At 49.3% G+C, this 23,544-nt stretch overlaps 2 protein-coding genes and 1 long non-coding RNA gene across 3 annotated transcripts in view; 2 read left to right on the plus strand and 1 right to left on the minus strand.

The window, feature by feature from the left end:
- The first annotated feature begins 12,755 nt into the window (after window positions 1-12,755).
- LOC119366925 (GDSL esterase/lipase LTL1-like) lies at window positions 12,756-14,867 on the plus strand. The gene is made up of 4 exons (XM_037632604.1): window positions 12,756-13,107; window positions 13,182-13,309; window positions 13,452-13,694; window positions 13,934-14,867. Exons 1-4 carry the CDS (start codon window positions 12,855-12,857, stop codon window positions 14,420-14,422), a joined length of 1,113 nt encoding a protein of 370 aa, XP_037488501.1. The 5' UTR covers window positions 12,756-12,854; the 3' UTR covers window positions 14,423-14,867.
- A 1,420-nt stretch (window positions 14,868-16,287) lies between these two features.
- Window positions 16,288-17,933, minus strand: LOC119366926. The gene is made up of 2 exons (XR_005176142.1): window positions 17,618-17,933; window positions 16,288-17,540 (listed from the first exon to the last, which is right to left on the minus strand). It is a non-coding gene; the product is annotated as an uncharacterized LOC119366926 (long non-coding RNA).
- Window positions 17,934-20,574: 2,641 nt separating this feature from the next.
- The window catches only part of LOC119361923 (indole-2-monooxygenase-like), a 7,861-nt gene continuing 4,891 nt past the window's right edge, over window positions 20,575-23,544 (plus strand). The window contains exon 1 of the mRNA XM_037627097.1: window positions 20,575-21,233. Coding sequence (XP_037482994.1) covers window positions 20,679-21,233 — 555 coding nt within the window. The 5' untranslated portion in view covers window positions 20,575-20,678. The remainder of the gene's footprint in view (window positions 21,234-23,544) is intronic.

Genomic DNA, 23,544 nt, shown 5'->3' on the forward strand with positions numbered 1-23,544 from the left:
CCCACAATACCGTTGAGCAAGAAAAGACTAGTATAGGCAAGTAAGATGACAAAATCCACGCCCACAACAAAGTTGTGTTCTACTCGTGCAAAGAGAACTACGCATAGACCTAGCTCATGATGCCACTGTTGGGGAACGTTGCAGAAAATTAAAATTTTTCCTACGGTTTCACCAAGATCCATCTATGAGTTCATCTAAGCAACGAGTCTAGGGAGAGAGTTTGCATCTACATACCACTTGTAGATCGCGTGCGGAAGCTTGCAAGGTGATGATGTAGTCGTACTCGACGTGATCCAAATCACCGATGACCTGCGCCGAACGGACGACACCTCCGCGTTCAACACACGTACGGAACAGCCACGTCTCCTCTTCTTGATCCAGCAAGGGAGGGAGGAGAGGTTGAGGGAGATGGCACCAGCAGCAGCACGACGGCGTGGTGTTGATGGAGCTGCAGTACTCCGGCAGAGCTTCGCTAAGCACTATGGAGGTGGAGGAGGTGTTGGGGAGGGAGAAGGAGGCAACCAAAGGCCGAGACGTTCAGGTATGAAGTCCCTCCTCTCCCCCACTATATATAGGGGTGCCAAGGGGGGGTGGCCGGCCCTAGGAGATCCAATCTCCTAGGGGGTGCGGCGGCCAAGGGGGGTTTTCCTTCCCCCCAAGGCACCTAGGAGGTGCCTTACCCTCCTAGGACTCTTGCCCCCCTTGAACCCTAGGCGCATGTGCCTATGTGGGGCTGGTGCCCTTGGCCCATTAGGCCAAGGCGCACCCCACACAGCCCATGTGGCCCCCCGGGACAGGTGGACCCACCCGGTGGACCCCCGGGACCCTTCCGGTGGTCCCGGTACAATACCGATAACCCCGAAACTTGTCCCGATGCCCGAAACAGGACTTCCCATATATAAATCTTTACCTCCGGACCATTGCGGAACTCCTCATGACGTCCGGGATCTCATCCGGGACTCCGAACAACATTCGGGTTACTGCATATACATATCCCTATAACCCTAGCGTAACTGAACCTTAAGTGTGTAGACCCTACGGGTTCGGGAGACATGCAGACATGACCGAGACTCTCTCAGTCAATAACCATCAGCGGGATCTGGATACCCATGATGGCTCCCACATGCTCCTCGATGTTGTCATCGGATGAACCACTATGTCGAGGATTCGATCAAACCCTGTATGCAATTCCCTTTGTCAATCGGTACGTTACTTGCCCGAGACTCGATCGTCGGTATCCCAATACCTTGTTCAGTCTCGTTACCGGCAAGTCACTTTACTCGTACCGTAATGCATGATCCCGTGTCCAACACCTTGGTCACATTGAGCTCAAAATGATGATGCATTACCGAGTGGGCCCAGAGATACCTCTCCGTCATACGGAGTGACAAATCCTAGTCTCGATCCGTGTCAACCCAACAGCTACTTTCGGAGATACCTGTAATGTACCTTTATAGTCACCCAGTTACGTTGTGACGTTTGGTACACCCAAGGCATTCTTACGGTATCCGGGAGTTACACGATCTCATGGTCGAAGGAAGAGATACTTGACACTTGCAAAGCTCTAGCAAAACGAACTACACGATCTTTTATGCTATGCTTAGGATTGGGTCTTGTCCATCACATCATTCTCCTAATGATGTGATCCCGTTATCAATGACATCCAATGTCCATAGTCAGGAAACCATGACTATCTGTTGATCACAACGAGCTGGTCAACTAGAGGCTTACCAGGGACATTGTGTGGTCTAAGTATTCACACGTGTATTACGATTTCCGGATAATACAGTTATAGCATGAATAAAAGACAATTATCATGAACAATGAAATATAATAATACTTCTATTATTGCCTCTAGGGCATATTTCCAACAACGGCAAGAGCTCCAGGCTCTCGTGAAAAAACACGAGGGTTTGGAGCGTGACTCGAAGACCCGAGAGTCCGAGCTTGCCTCGGCTCTTGAGAGTGCCAAAGCCGCTAAGGCCGAAACCCAAAAAGCCCTCCAGGAAATTGAGGCGATGAAGAAGATAGTGGCGGGTAAGGCATTCTTTATGCAAAGCAAGAATGTAAAAGTCAATTATCTGTTACTTACCCGAATCCGGAGCTCTCCAGGAGCCTTCGCAGATCTGCCCCGCAGTGTATCCGATGCCGCCGCTTTCTACCGAGCCGAAGAGGGGAGCTCAACGGAGAAGGTGTTTTGGTCTCAGTATGCTGAGGCCGAACATCCGGTGCCCTTGAGCGACCAACTGAAGCAATTGGTCGAGCTCCACAAGGTCGCCGAAGAGGCCATGAAGGGCCTTATAGCTCGGCTGTGGCCAAATGAGGCCATGCCTGGGAGCTACTTCGGGCTAGTGCGGTGGCTGGTGGACGCCTGTCCATGGATCGAAGTAATCAAGCGCTCTGTCTGCATCGAAGGTGCCCGTAGGGCCCTTGCCCGTGCTAAGGTGCACTGGGGCAAGCTGGATGGTGAGAAGCTTGTGAAGGACGGACCACCAGTGGGCAAGGAGCATCGCAAGCCCGAAATGTATTATGAGGGCGTCCTGGAGGGTGCCCGCCTGATAGCAGGTGAATGTTCCAAAGATGTAATTTTTGAATAGACTCGCATTTGTTATCTTGTACGCTGAAAACTTGTTCATATGCGCTAAGCAACGCTTGTGAATTTAAAATATTACCTTCTGTGCGGCCGTTTATCAAATCTGAGAGATGGCAAGTCGTTGGCTTCAGCCCCCATGCCACGAGTGCTGGGGTGTTCGGGATAAACTTGAGCGCTCTTGTTCCCATTCTTGGGTCCTACGAGGGAGGCGCTCAACGCAACGAACCAGGCAACCGGACTTATAGTGCTTGAACACTCTCACTTAGCCATAGAATTCTATAATTTTAAATTTCGGCGAAGCCCCTAGTATTCGGAAGACCGAGTTCGGGGCGCTATCCACGCCTTGGCCGGACAGAGCCGGCTCCTCGCTCTAAGCGGCATAAGTCTTTAGGGACCCGAAAAAACCTCTCGAACAGCGACCAGCTCTCGCCTTATCATGACGGTCAGTTTTAGCTTTCTCCACTGAGGTGCTCAACCCAGCTCAACCGGGGCACAATCGCAGTGGTTCTCCCAGTGCTACCTTAGCCGATATAACAGAACGTAAGGTACCAAAACATGGGAGCCGGGCAAACCCAACTATTGACCCAAGACATGATTCGGAGCCGATGCATATAATGCTATAAGTTCGGGGTGCCGCACTTGTGAAAGTGTTCGGACTTATCACACCATTCTGTGGGGTACTCAAGCCCCTGGTGTATTGGCCGTACCAAAGTGTACGGGTGTAACATGTCATAGATGAACATATATGGGAAAAGGGAATGCAATAATAAGCAGAAGCTATGTATTGTTTATTCAAAAAGATACTGCAATGAAAGCAGAACGATACAAATAGTGCGGTAAGCAAGGGATGGGACTATTTAACATGTCCCCCTCCAGGGGTAAGCTGTGGGGTGGTATGTAAAACAGGTATAATGCTCGTAGTAGAGACCACCTGGACACTCGGCGTAGCTTTCTGCTTCCCTGGCTGTTGCATCGTGAATTCGGCAATTCTAGTGCCGGACAGGGCTTCTGGAAGACGGAGTCCTGAAAGTAAGAAAAAGGAAGAAAAAAGAATGACACAATCGGGAGCCCCTGGTGCGGTTGAGCCGCACTCTGGGCGTGCCATGGTCATGCCCCTCCCCTTATGCCCATGGTATCTCCAGAGCGTACTTATGTACACGTAGTACTGGCTTCGCGATTTCGCGAGGGCTGGGGTTGGGGCCGCATTGCTACGCTTGCTCGGATTTTGCCAGGAGGTCTTGTTGTAGGTTGCTCCGGGCGCGCTTGACAGTGTCCGGACGTTTAATGGCCCGACTCGAGAATTGCCTTAAGAGGCTGCTTTGCACTTCCGCCGCTAGGGCCGCCGTATGCTCCTCCGTTCGGAGAGAGCGTTCGGTGTTTCCATTGACCGTAATTACTCCTCGAGGGCCTGGCATCTTGAGCTTGGGATATGCGTAGTGCGGCACCGCATTGAACTTTGCAAATGCGGTTCGTCCAAGCAGTGCATGATAGCCACTGCAGAACGGGACTATGTCGAAGATTAACTCTTCGCTTCGGAAGTTATCCGGGGATCCGAAGACCACTTCAAGTGTAACGGAGCCTGTACAGTTGGCCTCTACACCTGGAATGACGCCTTTAAAGGTCGTCTTTGTGGGTTTAATCCTTGAGGGGTCTATGCCCATTTTGCGCACTGTATTCTAGTAAAGCAGGTACAGGCTGTTGCCGCCGTCCATCAGGACTCTAGTGAGGTGGAATCCGTCAATGATTGGGTCAAGAACCAGTGCGGCGAATCCGCCGTGTCGGATGCTAGTGGGGTGGTCCCTTCGATCAAAAGTGATCGGGCAGGAGGACCATGGGTTGAACTTTGGGGCAACTGGCTCCATCGCATATACGTCCCTTAGTGCACGCTTCCGCTCCCTTTTGGGTATGTGGGTTGCGTATATCATGTTCACCGTCCGCACTTGTGGGGGAAAGCCCTTCTGTCCTCTATTGTTCGGCTGCCAGGGCTCCTCCTCGTCATCGCTATGCAGCCCCTTGTCAGTGAGTTCGGCATTTAACTTGCCTGCCTGCTTGAACACCCAACAATACCTGTTGGTGTGGTTGGCTGGTTTTTTGGGGGTGCCATGTATCTGGCACAAACGATCGAGTATTCGGTCCAAGTTGGACGGGCCCTGGGTATTTCTTTTGAATGGCTTCTTCCGCTGACCGGGTTTAGAGCCTCTGAATCTGGCATTTACTGTCGTATCTTCAGCATTGTCACCGTTAATGCGGCGTTTATTCTTGTTGCGACGCAACCTGCCATTGCTGTCCTTGGTATCCGAACTACCAGGGTGTTTGGCCAAGTTGTTGCTTCGAGCTAGCCAGCTGTCCTCTCCCGCGCAAAAGCGGGTCATGAGTGATGTGAGGGCTGCCATGGATTTCGGCTTTTCCTGTCCTAGGTGCCGGGCAAGCCACTCGTCGCGGATATTATGTTTGAAGGCTGCAAGGGCCTCTGCATCCGGACAGTCAACGATTTGATTTTTCTTGGTTAAGAACCGTGTCCAGAATTGTCTGGCCGATTCATCTGGCTGCTGAATTATATGGCTAAGGTCATCGGCGTCTGGTGGTCGCATGCCCTGAAAGTTATCGAGGAATGCGGCTTCCAGGTCTTCCCAACAACCAATTGATTCTGCTGGCAAGCTGTTGAGCCAATGTCGAGCTGGTCCTTTAAGCTTGAGTGGAAGGTATTTGATGGCGTGTAGATCATCACCATGAGCCATGTGGATATGGAGGAGATAGTCCTCAATCTAGACCGCAGGATCTGTGGTACCATCATATGATTCGATGTTTACGGGTTTGAAACCCTCAGGGATTTGATGATCCATTACTTCATCTGTGAAGCATAGTGGGTGTGCGGCGCCTCTGTATTGGGCTATATCACGACGTAGCTCATATGAGCTTTGTCTACTATGTTCGGCCCGGCCGGGGTTGCTGTATCCGGCGTGACGGTAATCATCCCGAGTCGTTGGGCGCCCACGCAATCTGTAGATCGATCTTGTTTGCTTTGCCTTATCCTCCAGTATATCTCGCAAGTCCGGCGCGTTCTCCCGTGCCTTGGTACTTTTTGAGCGGCGTCGGGGCGTGGCTTGAGCGGAGGGCCGAGAGGCCTCTCTGTCGCGGCCACGGGGTGGCCGGTCTGCCATGTCGTGCGCTGGTGATGCGGGTGCTTCCTCCTCTGATAGAGGCAACGGCCTGCGTTTGGGGTAGCTTTTGGAGGGGCGTTCGAGTTCGTACTCTTCGGCTGCAAGGACTTCAGTCCATCTGTCAGCTAGCAAGTCTTGGTCAGCTCTAAGCTGCTGCTGCTTTTTTGCGAGGCTGCTTGCCGTGGTCATAAGCCTGCGTTTGAAACGCTCCTGTTCGGCGGGATCCTCCGGCACGACAAATTCGTCATCGTCGAGGCTTGCCTCATCTTCGGAGGGAGGCATATAATTATCGTCCTCTACCTCTCTGTCTGCCGCTCTATCATGAGGGCTGGCTTCTCCCTCCTCCTGTGCTGAATCTTGCTGGAGGGGGTTGTCTTCGGCACTGTCCGGAGTATTATTATCTCCCGTGCCGGAATCTCCGTTTTTGCTGTGGCGGGATTTAGAGCGGCGCCGCTGACGTCGGCGCTTGGGTTGTTTCTTGGAGGGGTCATCCTCCGCTGTTCCATCGCCATTCCCATCTTTTGGGATGTCCACCATGTATATGTCATATGACGAGGTGGCCTTCCAGTGCCCTGTGGGCGCTGGCTCTTGACCGTCTCCGGCACCGTCGTCCATACCGTCGATTTCTTCGGAGTCGAAGTCGAGCATGTCGGTTAAATCATCGACAGTGGCTACAAAGTGGGTGGTGGGTGGGCGTTGAATTTCTTCGTCGTCCGAATCCCAACCTTCCTGACCGTAGTTCGGCCAGGGCTCCCCTGACAAAGAGAGAGACTTTAATGAGTTCAGGATATCGCCAAAGGGCGAGTGCTGAAAGATGTCTGCGGCGGTGAACTCCATAACCGGCGCCCAGTCGGATTCGACTGGCAGGGGCGCGGGAGGTTCGGAGTTCGGAGAGGAGTCCTGCACCTCGGAGTCACGGGCTCTGCAAAGGACAGGGATGGTGTTCGGCTCAATTGCCGTAGATATCATAGCCCCCGAGGCGGTGTCCAGCCACTCATCCTCGATCGGCGAAATCGGCTCCGAACTAAGGGCCGGAGCGGACGTTGGTGCGGCCTCCAGGACACTGTTCGGCGGTAGAGCTAGATCATACCCATCGAGACAATGCGGCGCGCTTGGCTGTGGCTCGAATCCGTCGAAGATCAAGTCTCCGCGGATGTCAGCCGTGTAGTTCAAACTTCCAAATCTAACCTGATGGCCAGGGGCGTAGCTTTCGATCTGCTCCAGATGGCCAAGCGAATTGGCCCGCAGTGTAAAGCCGCCGAATACGAAGATCTGTCCGGAGAGAAAAGTCTCACCCTGGACCACGTCGTTGTTGATGATCGAAGGAGCCATCGGGCCTATAGGTGACGACACAGAGGAACTCTCAATGAAAGCACCAATATCGGTGTCAAAACCGGCGGATCTCGGGTAGGGGGTCCCGAACTGTGCGTCTAGGCGGATGGTAACAGGAGACGAGGGACACGATGTTTTTACCCAGGTTCGGGCCCTCTCGATGGAGGTAAAACCCTACTCCTGCTTGATCAATATTGATGATATGGGTAGTACAAGAGTAGATCTACCACGAGATCAGAGAGGCTAAACCCTAGAAGCTAGCCTATGGTATGATTGTTGTTTGTCCTACGGACTAAAACCCTCCGGTTTATATAGACACCGGATAGGGCTAGGGTTACACAGAGTCGGTTACATCGGTAGGAGATCTACATATCCGTATCGCCAAGCTTGCCTTCCACGCCAAGGAAAGTCCCATCCGGACACGGGACAAAGTCTTCAATCTTGTATCTTCATAGTCCAGGAGTCCGGCCAACGATGATAGTTCGGCTATCCGGACACCCCCTAGTCTAGGACTCCCTCACCTATTGTAACTCTGTGGTGTCATGTGTAGGTGTTAACTTTTAATCATATCCCGTGTATACAACTAAACACCGTGTAGTTGCGTGAGTGGAGACAATGCAACACACCAAACAACGTGCCAATCTGATGCCCTAATGCAGAAAGTCTAGATGTGGGCTACCAAACGATATGCAGATGTTGATTTTTTTTTGTTTTCCCTCAGCCAGGCCCAACTGACACATATATGCAATGCAGGCAAATTGGCAGATGACAACCAAACACGCCCCTAGTGTAACTCTGTGTATTAAGTGCAAGCGTTAACTCTTAATCATATCCCGTGTATACAACCAAACGCCATGTAGTTGCATGAGTCGAGCCAATGCATGCCAGTAAATGTGATACCAAAAGCGATCCTCTAATGTAGACAACCTTGATGCGAACAACTAAACTATGTGTAGATGTTGATTTTGTTTTCATGTTTTTTCAACCAGGCCCAAGTGAGCCGCACATACAATGCAGGCAAATTCCCAAGTAGCAACCAAACACGCCCCGGACTGCTTCCAAACCCAGCTTCTACGTGCGTGTTTGATGCGAGCGAAAAGCATCGATGGGCCGAGCCAGGCTGTACACATGCGAGATCGCCGGAAAATAGTAACCGGCGGTCCCGGCCAGCGCCAACAGCAGACAGGCACACGCGCGATGCGATCGAGTACAGCTACTCCTGGCCATCACTTACGTTGGACGTTGTGCATGTATGCATGCATAGCACAGCACCTATATGTCGAATGACTCTGTGCACTCGCCGTAGCGGTCAAAATAATCGTCCCTAAGGCCGGCTGTTTCAGCCATCAGCGCACGATAACTCGGGAACTGGATTCTCTAACATCGAAAAGGAAAGTTAGAGAAGCTATAATATACTCCTTCCGTTTCAAAATAGAGGTCATCTATTTTGGAACGAAGGGAGTATATCCTAACTTTCTTTCTTTCAATCCATATAAGTAAGTCTAAAATGATTTTATTAATTTGTATATTACAAATTTAATGTGTACGTCTATAATCATTACATTCAAACAAAATGATGGTTAACAAATTATTTATTGATTATTTATATCTATAGTAAATATCAATAGTAAATAATCTGCTAAACGTCTCTAACATTTCTTCTACATTTTACACTAGGATTATACTGTTGCACCTTGACTTTGCTTCTCTAAGTTAGAGAATCCGGCTCCGATAACTCGGTGGAAGAAACCATGTCCATTTGCATTTCTTTGTCGTCACCATTCGTCAGGCCCAGGCATGTTTGAATGATTGATCCCATTCATATAGTGGTATCATGGATGGGTCCGTCCATACCTAGGAGAGTGGGTAGGCGGGGATTCCGAGGGCGCAGGTGGGGGTGCGGGATCCGAGGGATTCGGTGGGGGCGGGGGTGGGGGATCCGGTGTGGACGTGCCACATGCATGGCGGGGATCCGGTGTGGACGTACCGCCGGAAGGGTGTGGGGTATATGGTGTGTATGGAAATTGAGTCTCGTCAAAAGTAACGTGGCGGGAGACGATGACGCGGCGTGATTCTAGATCGAAACACCGGTAGCCCTTGTGCTATAGAGGGTAGCCTAGAAAAACACAGCGAATAGAGCGAGGGGAGAGCTTGTGTGGCATGGTAGCGTAGGTGTTCGCGAAGCACAAGCACCCGAAAACGCGAAGATGGTCGTAGGTGGGGTGGGTGCCGTGGAGGAGAAAGTGGGGCGTGGTGTTGTGAATGGCACGAGATGGTCGCCTGTTGAGAAGGTAAGTGGCAGTGTGGAGTGCTTCGACCCAAAATGGAGGGGGGAGGTTGGCTTGGAGCAAGAGTGTGCGTACGATGTCATTGGTGGTGCGGAGGAGGCGTTCGGCCTTGCCGTTCTGAGGAGACGTGTGGGGGCAGGAGAAACGATAAGAAATGCCATTGGAGGAGAAGAAGGTGCGTAGGGATGTGTTGATGAATTCACCACCATTATCACACTGCATGGCTTTGATGACGACGTTGTATTGAGTGTGGACAAACGTGAAGAAGCGTTGTAGGATGGAAGAGGTGTCGGATTTGTTACGCATAGAAAAAGTCCATGAGTAATGTGTAAAGTCGTCGAGAATTACCAAGTAATATTGGAAGCCCGAAAAGCTAATAACAGGAGATGTCCATAAATCGCAGTGAATTAAATCAAATGGTGAATAAGTCTGGCTAAAAGAAGAGGGAAAGGGGAGGCGAGGCTGGCGGCCAAGTTGGCATGCATTACATGGAGTATGAGCAACCTTATTACAATCACTAAGAAAGTCTTTGGCTATGGTAGAAAGAGAGTGCGCGCTAGGGTGGCCGAGGCGACGGTGCCACAAGTCCTGTGAAGAGGCGGTGAAGAGTGCATGCGCCCGAGCCGTGGTGGTGCCAACAAAGGGGTAGAGGTCGCCATTGCTAACGGAGATCATGAGCACCTTCCGAGTGCGAAGATCCTTCACAAGAAAACCACAGGAAAAGAATTCAATTGAGCATGCATTATCTTTTGTAAAGCGCCGAACGGAAATTAAACTGGTGACGACATGAGGAGAAACGAGAATATCAGTAAGGCGGAAATCGTGAGGGGGAGGGTAGTGGAGCCGGAGCCGGTGATCGGAAGGTGTTGTCCATTGCCAACAAGAATGCTAGATGGAAGATGCTGCTTTAAAGAAGAACTTGACGAGGTGAGAGTACCTGAGTTGCCTGTTATGTGGGAGGAAGCCCCGCTGTCGAGATACCACTCGGATGCGGGAGGAGTGGGGTAGCCGCTGTTGCTGTAGGCGGCGTTGAGTAGCGCGAGGTGATCCCACGACGGAGGCGCGGCCGGGTAGTACAGGGTCGGTGGAGTGGGCAGCGGCGCGTAGGCTGGGTAGGCCTGGGCATGAGAGCTCGGGCGGGGTCCGAGCACACCGGCGGCGTTAGGAGGCACCCAGCCAGAGCGCGGAGACGGGATCGCCAACCCGTATGGCGCAAAGTAGCCTGTGTACGGGGTGAGCGGAGCTGGCTGATGCTGGCCACGACCCCCGTTGTCGTGGCGGCCACGCCCACGGCCGCGGCCGCGCCCACGGCCACGGTCACCACCGTCGCCATAGCGGTCACCGCGCCCGCGGCCAGTAGCGGGAGTCGACGAAGATGAAGTGCCCGGAGCACGGTCAGTGGAGCGATCGGTGTTCGGACGGCCGCCGCCGCCGGAGTTGCCGCCCGAGGGGCCGCCACCAGGCAGAGCAAAGGCGGAGGCGCTCTCCTCAGACGCGCGCTGCGCCTGGGACTCCTCTGCCAGGACGACGCGGGAGAGGACTATGTCGAAGGGAAGCCCTTGATCGCCAAGGACGACGCGGATGGTGTCGAGGCGCTTGTCCAGGCCATGGAGAAATTGGTGGTGAGATCCACCTCAGTGACCGCATGGTTGATGTCGGCGAGAGCATCGGTGAGGAGCTTCATGCGACGGGTATAGTCAGACACAGAGAGATCGCCCTGCTTGAGGTTGCGATAGTGGTGATTGAGGATCATGAACCACGCATTGCGATTGGCAAGAAAGAAGGCTTGAATCTTGTGCCAGAGGGCATATGTGGTGGTGGCGCCGACGACATGGTCGCACATGACATCGGAGAGAGTGGCATAAATCCAGAGGGCGATGTGGGCGTCGAGCTCGAGATATTGGGAGGTGGCGTTGGGTGGTGGTGGATGCTCGATGAGATAGGTGATGCCATAGCGGACGAGAACCATGAGGAAGAAGGTCTTCCACTTGTGGTAGTTGTGATCGGCGGGGTTGAGGAGGAATTTGATGTGATTTGTGATGTGGTCGCGGAAGATGGGATCGGTGGGAGCAGGAGCAGGGGGGTTGGGGGGAGAGGTGTGCCGGAGGAGAAAATGGGGGCAAATTGGGAACCTGAGGAGGCGGAAGAGCCGCTGAAGAGGGCGGGGTTGGTGCCGAAGACGAACGGCGGGGAGGTGGCCGCCATGGTGGCCGGAGCAGTGGGCGCGTTCGGCGCCGATGAGGAGGAGAGGGAGCCCGGCGAAGTGGCGGCGGAGGAGGAGGATTCGGCGGCCATGGGGCACCTGGTGTCTGATACCAAGTTGGACAGATTATCTCTGGTTCCTTGCATTGATTATCTCACAGAGTACAACTTATACACGAGAGAGAGAAAGAGGGGCGTGCCCGAGAGAGTCGGCACGCAGGCCTTGGGCTGTAGTTACAGATCCTATATTCTAGGGAGTGTACAAGAGTTACAAATACAATACAGAAGCTGTCTAACACAAGTCCATCACACTGGTGTTTTTCCAAAAAAATGTAATAATTTCATTAATGTGCTCGGTATCAAGGTTTTTTCTAGGTGTATGACTTATATATGTGCAGCCAATAGCTCTCTGATATGGTAATGTCATTTAGAGTTATATTTAGAGTTATGATATAGAACTATAAGTAGATGATCTTGACTGACATATTTATGTTAACATGCATCTATATCATTGCAATGTGTATAATATAGATGAGAAAAGGTCCATTTCAACATGCGACCATTCATGCAAAATGCTTAAATGTAATAATTCTATTATATTATGACATTTATGTTCATTAATTATTTTATAATCATACTTTTATAATTATCATATCCTTTAACAATACAAGCAGCTCTCCTATGATTCGAAAAAAATATACAATGATTATATATATTTGATTAATTTGAATTTAATTTTTTTGAAGACAGTACAAACGCAGATGCTCACATATACGCAATATACGCTCGCCCTTACGAACGCATAGACACACACCCTACCCCTATGAGCACCTCCAAGACACTGAGCCGGCACAACTTCTTGAGATTGACGAAGTCACCACGGACTCCTTCATAATCAACTGAAACTTCTCGTCTCACTGAATGAATATAACCGAAAAGTTTAGAACTTGAACCTTGGTTGACAGGTTCCACACCAGAACCTAACCATTTGAGCTACACTCAGTTCACGCTTGATATTTTACATGTTAAATCTAAATATTCATGCTTATATAATAAAATCTCTCGTCTAAATGTAGTGCAAGTAATTTCTGCAGGAACGAGCGAAGTATTAACTAGCTACGTACTGCCGGGCTTCCAGGCGCCACACATGGACGTACAAGCCTCTTCAGCCCGAGGTCATCCAAACCGGTCTCGTGCATTGCCTACTATATATCGTACGTGAGGATCGCTCAAGGGACCGATGTAAGGTTTGCCTCTACCAATCAGTTCACGGTGACGATGGCCAAGACTAGTTCATCGAGCTGCCTTATGCTGGCAACGACAATGGCGCTGGGCGTAGTCGTCCTGCTGGCGACGCCATCGGAGTGCGCGCGCGCCTTCTTCGTGTTCGGCGACTCCCTGGTGGACAACGGCAACAACAACTACCTGATGAGCACGGCGCGTGCCGACTCGCCGCCGTACGGGGTCGACTACCCCACGCACCAGGCCACCGGCCGCTTCTCCAACGGCCTCAACATCCCGGACATCATCAGTACGTACCACTATGTGACGACCATTGCCATTGATTAGCTAGTGCATGGCGCAATTAATGTAGTCGTGTTTCAGGTGAGCATCTCGGCGCGGAGCCCACGCTGCCGTACTTATCCCCGGAGCTCCACGGCGAGAAGCTGCTCGTGGGCGCCAACTTCGCGTCGGCGGGCGTCGGCATCCTCAACGACACGGGCATCCAATTTGTACGTGCGACACAAATTCATCTCCAGTTCAATCAATTTGACAAGCTTGTTCAAAATAGACTTGTCGTTAGAATAGGGATTTGCCATTTTCTCAGCAATAATTTCTCAATCAACTCCTTAACCGTCGGATCAACACATACAGATGGAGATGGTGAGGATGAGCAGGCAGCTGCACTACTTCCATGAGTACCAAGGAAAGCTGCGTGCGGTGGTGGGCGCGTCCGAGGCGAAGCAGATCGTCAACAGGGCGCTGGTGCTCATCACCCTCGGCGGCAACGACTTTGTCAACAACTACTACCTCATCCCCTTCTCCCTCCGCTCCCTTCAGTTCTCCCTCCCGGACTACGTCCGCTATCTGATCTCCGAGTACAAGAAAATCCTCATGGTAACAACACTTGTCTACTTTCCGATAGTACTCCCTTCGTTTCTGTCCACCCTCTAGCTCCGCCACTGCATATATTATGAAATGGAGGGAGTAGTTACTAAAGCTTTTATGCAGAGTAAAAAGAAACGGGAAGAATACTAAATTATCAGTTTATGTGGAGTAAAATGAAACGAAGGGAGTACTAACATGGTCGAGACCAGCACCAGCTAACACGTACGCGCTGGAATGTATATATGCAGAGGCTGTACGATATGGGGGCGCGGCGTGTGCTGGTGACGGGAACTGGCCCGCTGGGTTGCGCCCCGGCACAGCTCGCCAGGAGCCGCGGAGGAGGGTGCAATGCCGACCTGATGCGCGCCGCGGAGCTGTTCAACCCGCAGCTGTCCTGGGTCCTGGAGGAGCTCAACGCGCGCTACGGCGACGGAACGTTCATCGCCGCCAACACCTACCGCATCCACTTCGACTTCATCACCGACCCGGCTGCGTACGGGTTCCAAACGGCCAGGGAGGCGTGCTGCGGGCAGGGTCCGCACAACGGGATCGGATTGTGCACCGCGCTATCAAACATCTGCACCGACAGGGACCAATACGTGTTCTGGGACGCCTACCACCCCACGGAGCGCGCCAACCGGATCATCGTCAGCCAGTTCATGACTGGCTCGCTCGACTACGTCAACCCGCTCAACCTCAGCACTGCCCTCCACATAGACATCGCCCTAATGGATTGATATACTCCACATAATACTAGTGAAAATTTTGACTGGGCTAATAAACTTGGACATGAGAGAGATTATTAGCCTAGTTAAAATGTCGACATTTAAACTAGGCTAGTAATCTCGAGGTTCCCACTTATGAAAATTTTGTCCGTATATAGATGAGCGTTGAGTGGGAGCAGAAGTCCCCTCTGGTGACTGTTAGAGCCCTCCACATAAGTACTTTCGACGATACTTCTCTTGTTTTGGACTCCAGTGAGGCTCCTCATTTGTGTAACAGAGCTGCTTTATCTTTCGAAACATCTTGCTTTAAAAGGGAAGGTTTGCAACATTTGGTAGCTCAAATGGTCTAAGGAAACGAGAGGTTCACCTAATACTGGGAATTGGTAGTTCATTATTCGTCATCTCAGGCAGTTTCTTCAGGGTTGGGCGAAGAATCTGAGTGATGTATAAAAGAAAGAAAAAGAGCATTTGTTGGATATTGTTTACGCTTTACATATCAAGGACGAATCATCACCCCTCTGCATAGTGAACTTTTGTCGGAGGAAGAGTTAAAATGGTCTCAACATGCTAAAGTTTAATTTTTATTTTATTTTTTTGTGGGGAAAAAGTTTAATTTTTTCAGGAAGGAGACAATAATACTAGGTTTTCCACTTGACTGAAAATGAAAAGTGTACTAAAAAGAAGATTTATCAACTCGAACAAGATTAAGGTACTCTTGTTGGTCAGGATATGGTTAAGGAATATATTATCCGGTCTGCAAATTCATCACGATGGACGAGGAGATTACTGATCATATAGCCCAACTCTGTGGAGGAAAATGCTATTTTGATAGCACCTTCCTCAGATAAGGAGATTTTACTGCATTTGTCAATTCGAAAGGAATAAAGCATAGGGACCGCATGGGTTCCCTGCATAATTCTACTAGACGTGTTGGGGGATAATAATCAAACGTGACCTTTTGCCCATGTTTGAGGATCTATTCGAATTGACCAATATGCAGGGAACCCATGCCACTGCCATCAAAGACTTGGTCTACTTAGCGTGTATGTGGAATTACTGACCAATATTACCAATTGCTACTAAAGTGAGTACGTAGGTATAGTTAAATGAGAATGATACTAGAATATAGAACAATTGGGTACATTGGGAGGTACGAAATACTCTGCATCCCCCCTTCCTAAATCCTGGCTCCGCCCCAGTCTGATGGACATATGAAAATCAATGTTTATGCTGCAGTGACAAGAGCGGGAGACCATGGTGTGGTGGCAGAATTATATCGAGACCAGTATGGTGTATTCCAAGGTTCTTCAGCAGTATTGTACACTTACATTGTCGATCCAACGACGCAGGAAGCTTTGGCAGTCCGGGAGGCCCTAGCCTTGGCTGATGATCGGTACCTCCGAAGGATAACAATGGCATCGGGTTGTAAGGTGGTGGTGGACGCAATCAAGCATGGGAGTGCACATACTTATGGTGCTGTTTTACATGAAATGTCGCTTAGTTCGTCTTCTTTTAATTCATGTACTTTTAGTCATGAGTTTCGGACCTCGAATGTCGAGGCTGATCGTCTTGCAAAGCATGCTTTAGCACTAGGAAATGGTTGTCATGTCTGGCTTGCAATCCCCGAGGAGCTGAACTTCGTCCCTGTAATGGTGACGGTCCAGTAATAAAAGTATTTTTTTGCCTAAAAAAACAAAAGAAGTTTGCCCCAGCACATATTACGAGTCCAATGCCACATGCCTTTTCTACTTGTCTTGTAACTACTATGTATTAAACTCGTATATTACGAGCCCACTGAATCCAACGTTTTATTAAAAAGAAAACAAACACAAGTTAGAAAACTAACTAGTATGTACAAAAAAATTGCACTTGCGCCATACAAAATTATATATTTTTGAACATGGTACAGATGCAAGCACTCACATATTCGCACATATACTCACCCCTATAAACGCACACCATACCCCTACAAGCACCTTTAAGACACTGAACCGACATTCATCTTAAGATTGATGCTATAGGCGCCTCATTGTCGACAGGACGTTTCCTCCCACTTTCTCCAATTGCATACACATGCAACTACAAGTTCTGTAGCCTGATTGACACTGCACTGGACCAGGGGGAACGGGCGTCAGTTTTGTGGGGTTTGTTTTCATGCGTTTGCTAGGTTGGAGGAAGGAGGCGGACGAATTCTTGGGTAAGATGCTGTCCTGTGGCAAGAAAAGAAACCTTACATTATTTTCAGATAGTAGAGATTTACGGGGCCATGGCCACATATGCATGCCCCCACGCTGGATAGGCCAGGAGCCTGCTTCCCAAGCCAGCCTCGACGTGCATGTCTGTTGCCGGCGGAAAGCATCGATCGGCGCCCAGCCAGCCTGTGCACGTGCCAGATCGCCAGAAAAAAGTGACCGGCGGTCCGGGCCAGTGCCAACAGCAGACAGCCACACGCGCGATGCCAACGAGTACAGCTACCTCGATAGCTATAGCTCCGTGGAGCTCATGGTTGTGCATGTACAACAACGCTAGCCGCCGGCGCGCGGGCCAAATCTTTCGGCAGGTCCGCTGCTAGCCATTCGATTTGAAATTCACGAACCGTCAGATCTCACGTCCTCTTCCTTTCCCTTCCCTCTCCTTCTTCTGAGCACGCACAAGAAAACAAAAAACACAATGAGCACCATCGATTTATGCTCCCCCGTCCTTGAAGCTCCACTAGTTCCCCAGCGCTTGTCGCTCGCCGTCGCCGCTCGTCTTGCAGCACAAAATACAAAGAATACGCCAGTTTAAAAGCAAAACACATGTTTTCAGCAAATAATTAACTTGCCTTCAGCAAACAATAATGTGCATGCAGCAAAAATGCTATGATTACGGCAAAACACATTGGTATGGTTCCAGCAAAAAATACACATCGTTCCAACATAAAATTGCTATAGTTCCAGCAAAAAAAATGAAATGTGGTTCCTTCGAAAAAAAGGTCAATGCAGCAAAAGAATTCATGGTGTCGCTGTTGTATCCGCTCCAGCACCATCCTTGCCGATTGCAGGAACTCAAAATGCTGGTTCCAGCAAAAAATCTGTGCAACAAAAATCATGGCACCCGCCGCTGTCATCGCTCGACACTATCCTCTCTGCTGCATCAAATCGAGAACATGGTTCCAGTAAAACTCGAAAGTAGTTCCAGCAAAAATAGAAAAAGAGAACAACTTACCACGGCCATCGTTTTCGCCGCCACCGCCATCCTCGCCGGTTGAAGCAAATCCTCGCGCTGGTTGAAGCAAATCCCGATGTCGGTTCCAGCACCGCGTTCTCACCGGGTCCCTGCGTGTCCCCTCCGCGCGGCGCCATCGGTCCGAGGACGCAAACAGCCTCCACCGCAGGCCGACCACTCCACGGCCTCGCTCCATGGGCGCAGCTCGCCGCGTCTGCAGGTGCAGCTAGTCGCGGTGGCGTTTTATGGACTCAGCTCTCCCCTCGCGTCGGCTCTGGCACCCCTCAACCGCAATCACCGGCGCTGGTATATCACGGGATTCAGAGACATAGAGAGAACGGCGGCAGGGGAAGAACTAGATAAATACTCGCGTGGGAGTGGGGATAAGATTTCTGTGGTGAGCGGTGGTCAAGCGGTTGGGTGGGTCCACGTGCGTGCGCGTTGCGCGGCGAGGGGACTGGCCCAGTTTCGGCCGGGGTGCCGAAGCGAAACGTTTTCCTGTTAATAACTACTCGGGGAGGGCGGCCCCTTTGATTCAGAAAAAAAATCATTGGAGTATGCAGAATTCTCGGCGAAGGCTAAAATACTGCCACCATCGTAACGGCTCCGTCGTACGGTCGCAGGAGACACGTGACCACCAAACTGTTTACCGAGTGTATTTTCAGCGACAATAGTCCCATGCGGATGACTTCGGGTGGAACTCACACGCGACACGTCGTTGTGTCAGAGCGCGGTGGCACGCCATCGTGTCATGTTGAGCAAGTGGACACGCGATCAAAGAAGTTTGACAGGAACGGCGGCACGGCGGCGGAGCGCGAGCCATTTATCCCGAGGTGGACAATGAGGCGGGAGTAAAAACTTGGTGACCTGGGGCGCCGCCGCAACCCGAATAGGAAGAGAAACGATGTGGGCTTCACCTACGATCGATAAAGGGCATAAATTAAAATCGCGGGCGAAGGGGAACTGCACCTGAGATTTTTGACTCGACAGTTAACAACGGAATGGTGCAATCGCCTGCGACACCCCTGCGATCTCCTGCTATTTACTGAGCAGTTTCAGATCCGTGATAGGCGTTGATTTCTCCCGAGATTTTAATCTATGTCTAATCCTCTTGTGGTCCTGCCAAACAGTTTTAGCTCTGGACATGTTTGTTTGTGGGAGGCTGCTACAAATCAGCCCGATAATTTTTTAGAAAATCATCCGGCTAGCTAGCCGTCTGATCTGGTGTGCTGGTTGACATTTGATTTCACCACCAGCTCCAGTCTTCTCTCCTCTCACCCCGTTCGGTTCGACACCCCCTACGTGGGTCGCGTCTCTCTGAAGACACCCAAGTTCAACACCCCGCTTCTACATACCGTACATGTTATGCATATATCATAAATTTCTCGTAGGATCAATCATATATATATTTCTCGTACAATTTGGTATATGCAATTTCTCCTACAACTTGCAGACCATTACATGCTGGAATTAGGCGGTGAAATGGTATTCTCCGTCGGGAGCTATGACCTTCTCAAGCAAAAATCCCGCCATTTTTCCTCTTCAAGTGCCCGTATGCGGTCCTTTTGCATGAGCCTTGCCCGCTTCGCCGTTGTCTTTCAAGAAAATGAACTAAATAGGCTGGCATAGTGCCATAATGATTGAAATTACCTGTTGAGCATCAACTTTAGGTCCATGTACTATTCAGCGGTTTTTTTAATGAGTCCAGTACCTGAACTTTTCCCCCATCGACTGTGACGATTAGCAGGATCCAGTGGATGTTGCGTTGTGTAAGCGGGCATTCATATATAACTCATCAAGTACTACACTTAACATCAAATAAGCAAAATGCTACACACACACAGACATTACAGACTGTTTCCAACTAATTCAACTTGTCCCCCCGATTTTCAGCTAGGGTGGGCCCCTCACCTTGATTTACAACCAATCTAAAAAGCCAACCACAGCCTCTTCGGAACCCAATGGGTTGGGTATGGGTAGGGTAGAGCAATACCTTACGGATAACCCGTAAAGTCAGTTGGGTACAAAATTCTACCCATACCCGGATCCGTGGGTATGAAACTTTACCAATACCCATACCCGACGGGTGCCCGTACCCATTGCGTACCCAGCGGGTAGAACAAATAGTACACAAGTTGTTCACAATTTTACGCTCATTGATAGCACACTTGATTAAAGAAAATTCAATTATCTTAGCTCAATAACATCTAGATGAGTACATGACCAATATCAAAATTTAGAAATCACAACATACACTTAGGTCAATAGGAGAAGACGAATTATATGACAAACTAATGACTAATTGACTATAACTTAACATTAGTTCACAAACAAGCAGAGTATAGATATACCCGCGGGTACAAGGCTATACCCGTACCCTACCCATAACTTAACGGGTATGACATGAGGACTATCCAAGGATATAAAAATATGCCAATACCCTACCCATGCGGGTACGGTACCCGCGGGTATCCATACCGGTGGGTAATTAAAATTCTCATCCTTCGGAACATGTAAAAGAGATGTCCGTGTGTGTAGCATTGCTGATGAATGCCCGGGTTTACGGGAACGGGGCCATTGCCATCGTGAACGAGTGGACCCGGATGAGATAAGGATGTACTCCCTCCTATTTAAAATAGATGACCCAACTTTACACTAACTTTATACTAATGTTTCCCCGCAAAAAAAAAACTTTATACTAAAGTTAGTAAAGTTAGTATAAAGTTGGGTTATCTATTTTGGAATGGAGGGAATACGTAGTACGTGGATGCGTCGTCCCACTCGAGACGCGCGTATGTATTAGGCGATCGGCGCGTGGCTCGGCCGTTCGGCTGCTAGAGAACGTTTACCAAACGGCCAAAAATCTAATCTCTTCCTTGAAAGAGTACGACGTACGTTCGTGTCACCACTTGGAGTATTCTGAATAAGTATGGACTAAAAGGGATGTCTTGCTCTGGCTGCAATCTCCAGCCTTGTAGCTATAAACTCAGCTGAGCTGCTGCGTAGAAGGAACAGTGGAGTGAAGCACCCTCTCGTGTAGGAAGAGCGCTGCGCGGTCGTGATGGTTCATCCGTTGCATTTGCATGCCCTCCATGAGCTGCTGCTGCAAGCGAGGTCTCCACATGCAGCGTTAGGACTGGTCTTTGTCCTGCTCGTCTGCCCTCTTCTTCTCCTCCTGCTCGTGCGCCACCTCGCAACGCCGTCGACGGCCGCGGCCACCGCGAGAGCCAGAGAAGAGCTGCTGGGCAGGCTGCCGTCTCCTCCGAGCAGGCTCCCCGTCATCGGCCACCTGCACCTCGTCGGTTCCCTCCCGCACGTCTCCCTCCGAGACCTCGCCGCCAAGCATGGCCGCGACGGCCTCATGCTCCTCCACCTCGGCGCCGTCCCTACGCTCGTTGTCTCGTCGCCGAGCGCCGCGCAGGCCGTGCTGCGCACGCACGACCACGTCTTCGCGTCCCGGCCCTACTCCGCCGTCACCGAAATCCTCTTCTACGGCCCCACGGACGCCGCCTTCTCCCCCTACGGCGAGCACTGGCGGCAGGTCAAGAAGATCGCCACCACGCACCTCCTCACCATCAAGAAGGTCCACTCCTACCGCCATGTCCGCGAGCACGAGGTGGGTAACCATGCATCAATTTCTTCTGCATGTTTGCTATCTTTTCAGTTGCCTGAATTTTCTTTATGCGTTCAGTCGATTATTTTGTTTCTTAGATAGATTGTTGTTTTTCTGCTGTCCATGAGATCCGGTCCTCCGACAAGCATGGAGAAGAAATTTTAATTACAATCTATCCGATGACTGTGTCATGGGGGCTCTGCGAAAATGGTTTCTCTAGCGCTATCCTTATCATCTCTCTTCATAAAGGATAGATGCCACACATGTGATACGAACAATTCCGGCCCTGATGTTTTTTATAACTGAAGTTGTCATCTGAAAAAAGAAAAAGAAATTCAAAAAAAGGAAAAAAAACTAGAGTTGCCATCTGAGTCGGAGCGTTATCGGTATCTATTGGTGCGGTTCACACAAATAGGATTCTGCCAGCTAGGTTCTGTATGGCTTTTGCAACGTTTGTATTTCAGCGCCAGGCCCCACTACGGTCCCATCACATTCAGCTTTTGAAGCGTCCATATAGTATCTAGGACCGAGCCCAATCACAGGCCCAGAACGTTCTGATCCTGCCGAGAGTCATCCCTTGCAAGGGGTTCCCGTGTTTCTTCACCTCAAAAAAAAGCAAGGGTTTTTTCTTGTTAGGAGGTAGATTATTTAGCTGCTTAATAATATATTTACATCAGTTAATTTACTATAATTCAAAGGTATTACTTTAATTACAATATATATGTAAAATTCCAAAAAAAAGTTTTTAGTTGTTTCAAATATTAAATTTCACTCGTTTTACAAAACTATTTTCACTCGGTTCAAACATTCAGTTTCAATTTTTGTACAAAATTGCCTACAAATATTATTTCAAAAGACCAATTTCAACTTTTTAAAATAATGATTTGAATTATTTTGTAAGACCGATTTCAATTATTTCAAACGATTGACTGCAATTATTATTTCAAAAGGCCCGTTTTAGTTATTTCAAAACGCCATTTCAATTTAAACTAAACACCCATTTCAGTTATTTCAAAAGAGCGATATCAATTTGTTCAAAATGCTAATTTAAATAGTTACAAAATACCAATGATTTTCAGAAGGTCCATTTCAATTATTTCAAAAGATCAGTTTCAATTAGCTCAAAAGATCAATGAAAATGAAAACGATATTAATTCCAAAAACTAGATTTCAGTTATTCTAGTTTCATACTTCACAAAATAATGAAACTGATTATTTCCACTTGTTTTTTTTCACAAAATTACATCTATTTCAATTCCATATTTTTAAATAATCAGTTTCACACTTTTGAAATAATCAGTTCCACATTTTTTTTCAAAAAACAGTTTGACAAGGATGGACCAATTCCATTGACAGAAATACAAAAAAAGAATTCCATCAACTTTTACTCAATTGATATCTGAATAAACACAAAATAGGCATTCCACTTCCATAAATCCACCATGACTTTACTTTCTATAACACCATTTCACTTTCTGTAACACTATTTCAGATATTAGATTCACACAATACAGAAAAGTGATTTCATATATTTCACTACAGCTATGTTCATATATCACACATATTTCAAGAACACTTTAACTATTTCAGTTACAACGCAGAACTAATTTTCCATAAAACAATAACCAACAAATCTAAATCATACAATTCTATTTTCAGATAGGACGTGCACAATTCCATATCACGATTCCATGGCATGCATATCTCACAAATTCAGTTTTGCAATCAAATAACAGTAATTTCAATTAGTTCGTCCACTAAGTTCCAAATCATATAGTAATCTCCAAATAAACTAAAAAATCTGTTACCTAGGAGATAAATTGTAGGAAAAGGTGGGCTCTCCGGCGCCCTTCGGTGTCCATGGCGGTACCCGCGCTTCAGATGTGGCTGGTGGGAAGTTGAGAGCCAAAAGGCTGGCGATGGTCGAGGAGATGTGGTCGATGGCGACCGTAGAATATGTGGTCGATGATGACACTAGTAGAAAAAGGGTCAAATGTGAAGCACATTAGTGCCGGTTTGTAAAAAAACCGGCACTAGTGTGATCAATAGTGCCGGTTCGTGGCTGCGATCAATAGTACCGGTTCGTGTTGAGCCTTTAGTACCGGTTCGTGCCACGAACCGGTACTAAAGGGGTAGTGGCAGGCTAGCGTCAGGCCGGGTCCCCACGAGCCCCTTTAGTACCGGTTTGTGTTACCAACCGGTACTAAAGGTCTAACCTATAGTACCGGTTCGTGCCACGAACCGGTAATAAAGGGGACAAGCCTTTAGTACCGGTTCGTGCCACGAACCGGTACTAAAGGGGCCAATTTTCAAA

This window comes from Triticum dicoccoides, chromosome 2B, assembly GCF_002162155.2.
Source record: "Triticum dicoccoides isolate Atlit2015 ecotype Zavitan chromosome 2B, WEW_v2.0, whole genome shotgun sequence".
Lineage (NCBI taxonomy): Eukaryota > Viridiplantae > Streptophyta > Magnoliopsida > Poales > Poaceae > Triticum > Triticum dicoccoides.

Excerpts from the sequence above, each read along its gene's own strand:
- LOC119366925 (XM_037632604.1), top strand. The coding sequence starts at position 12,855 with ATGGCCAAGACTAGTTCATCGAGCTGCCTTATGCTGGCAACGACAATG. Across the intron at positions 13,310-13,451 it reads ACGACACGGGCATCCAATTT|ATGGAGATGGTGAGGATGAG; the intron begins GTACGTGCGACA and ends CAACACATACAG. Across the intron at positions 13,695-13,933 it reads AGTACAAGAAAATCCTCATG|AGGCTGTACGATATGGGGGC; the intron begins GTAACAACACTT and ends GTATATATGCAG.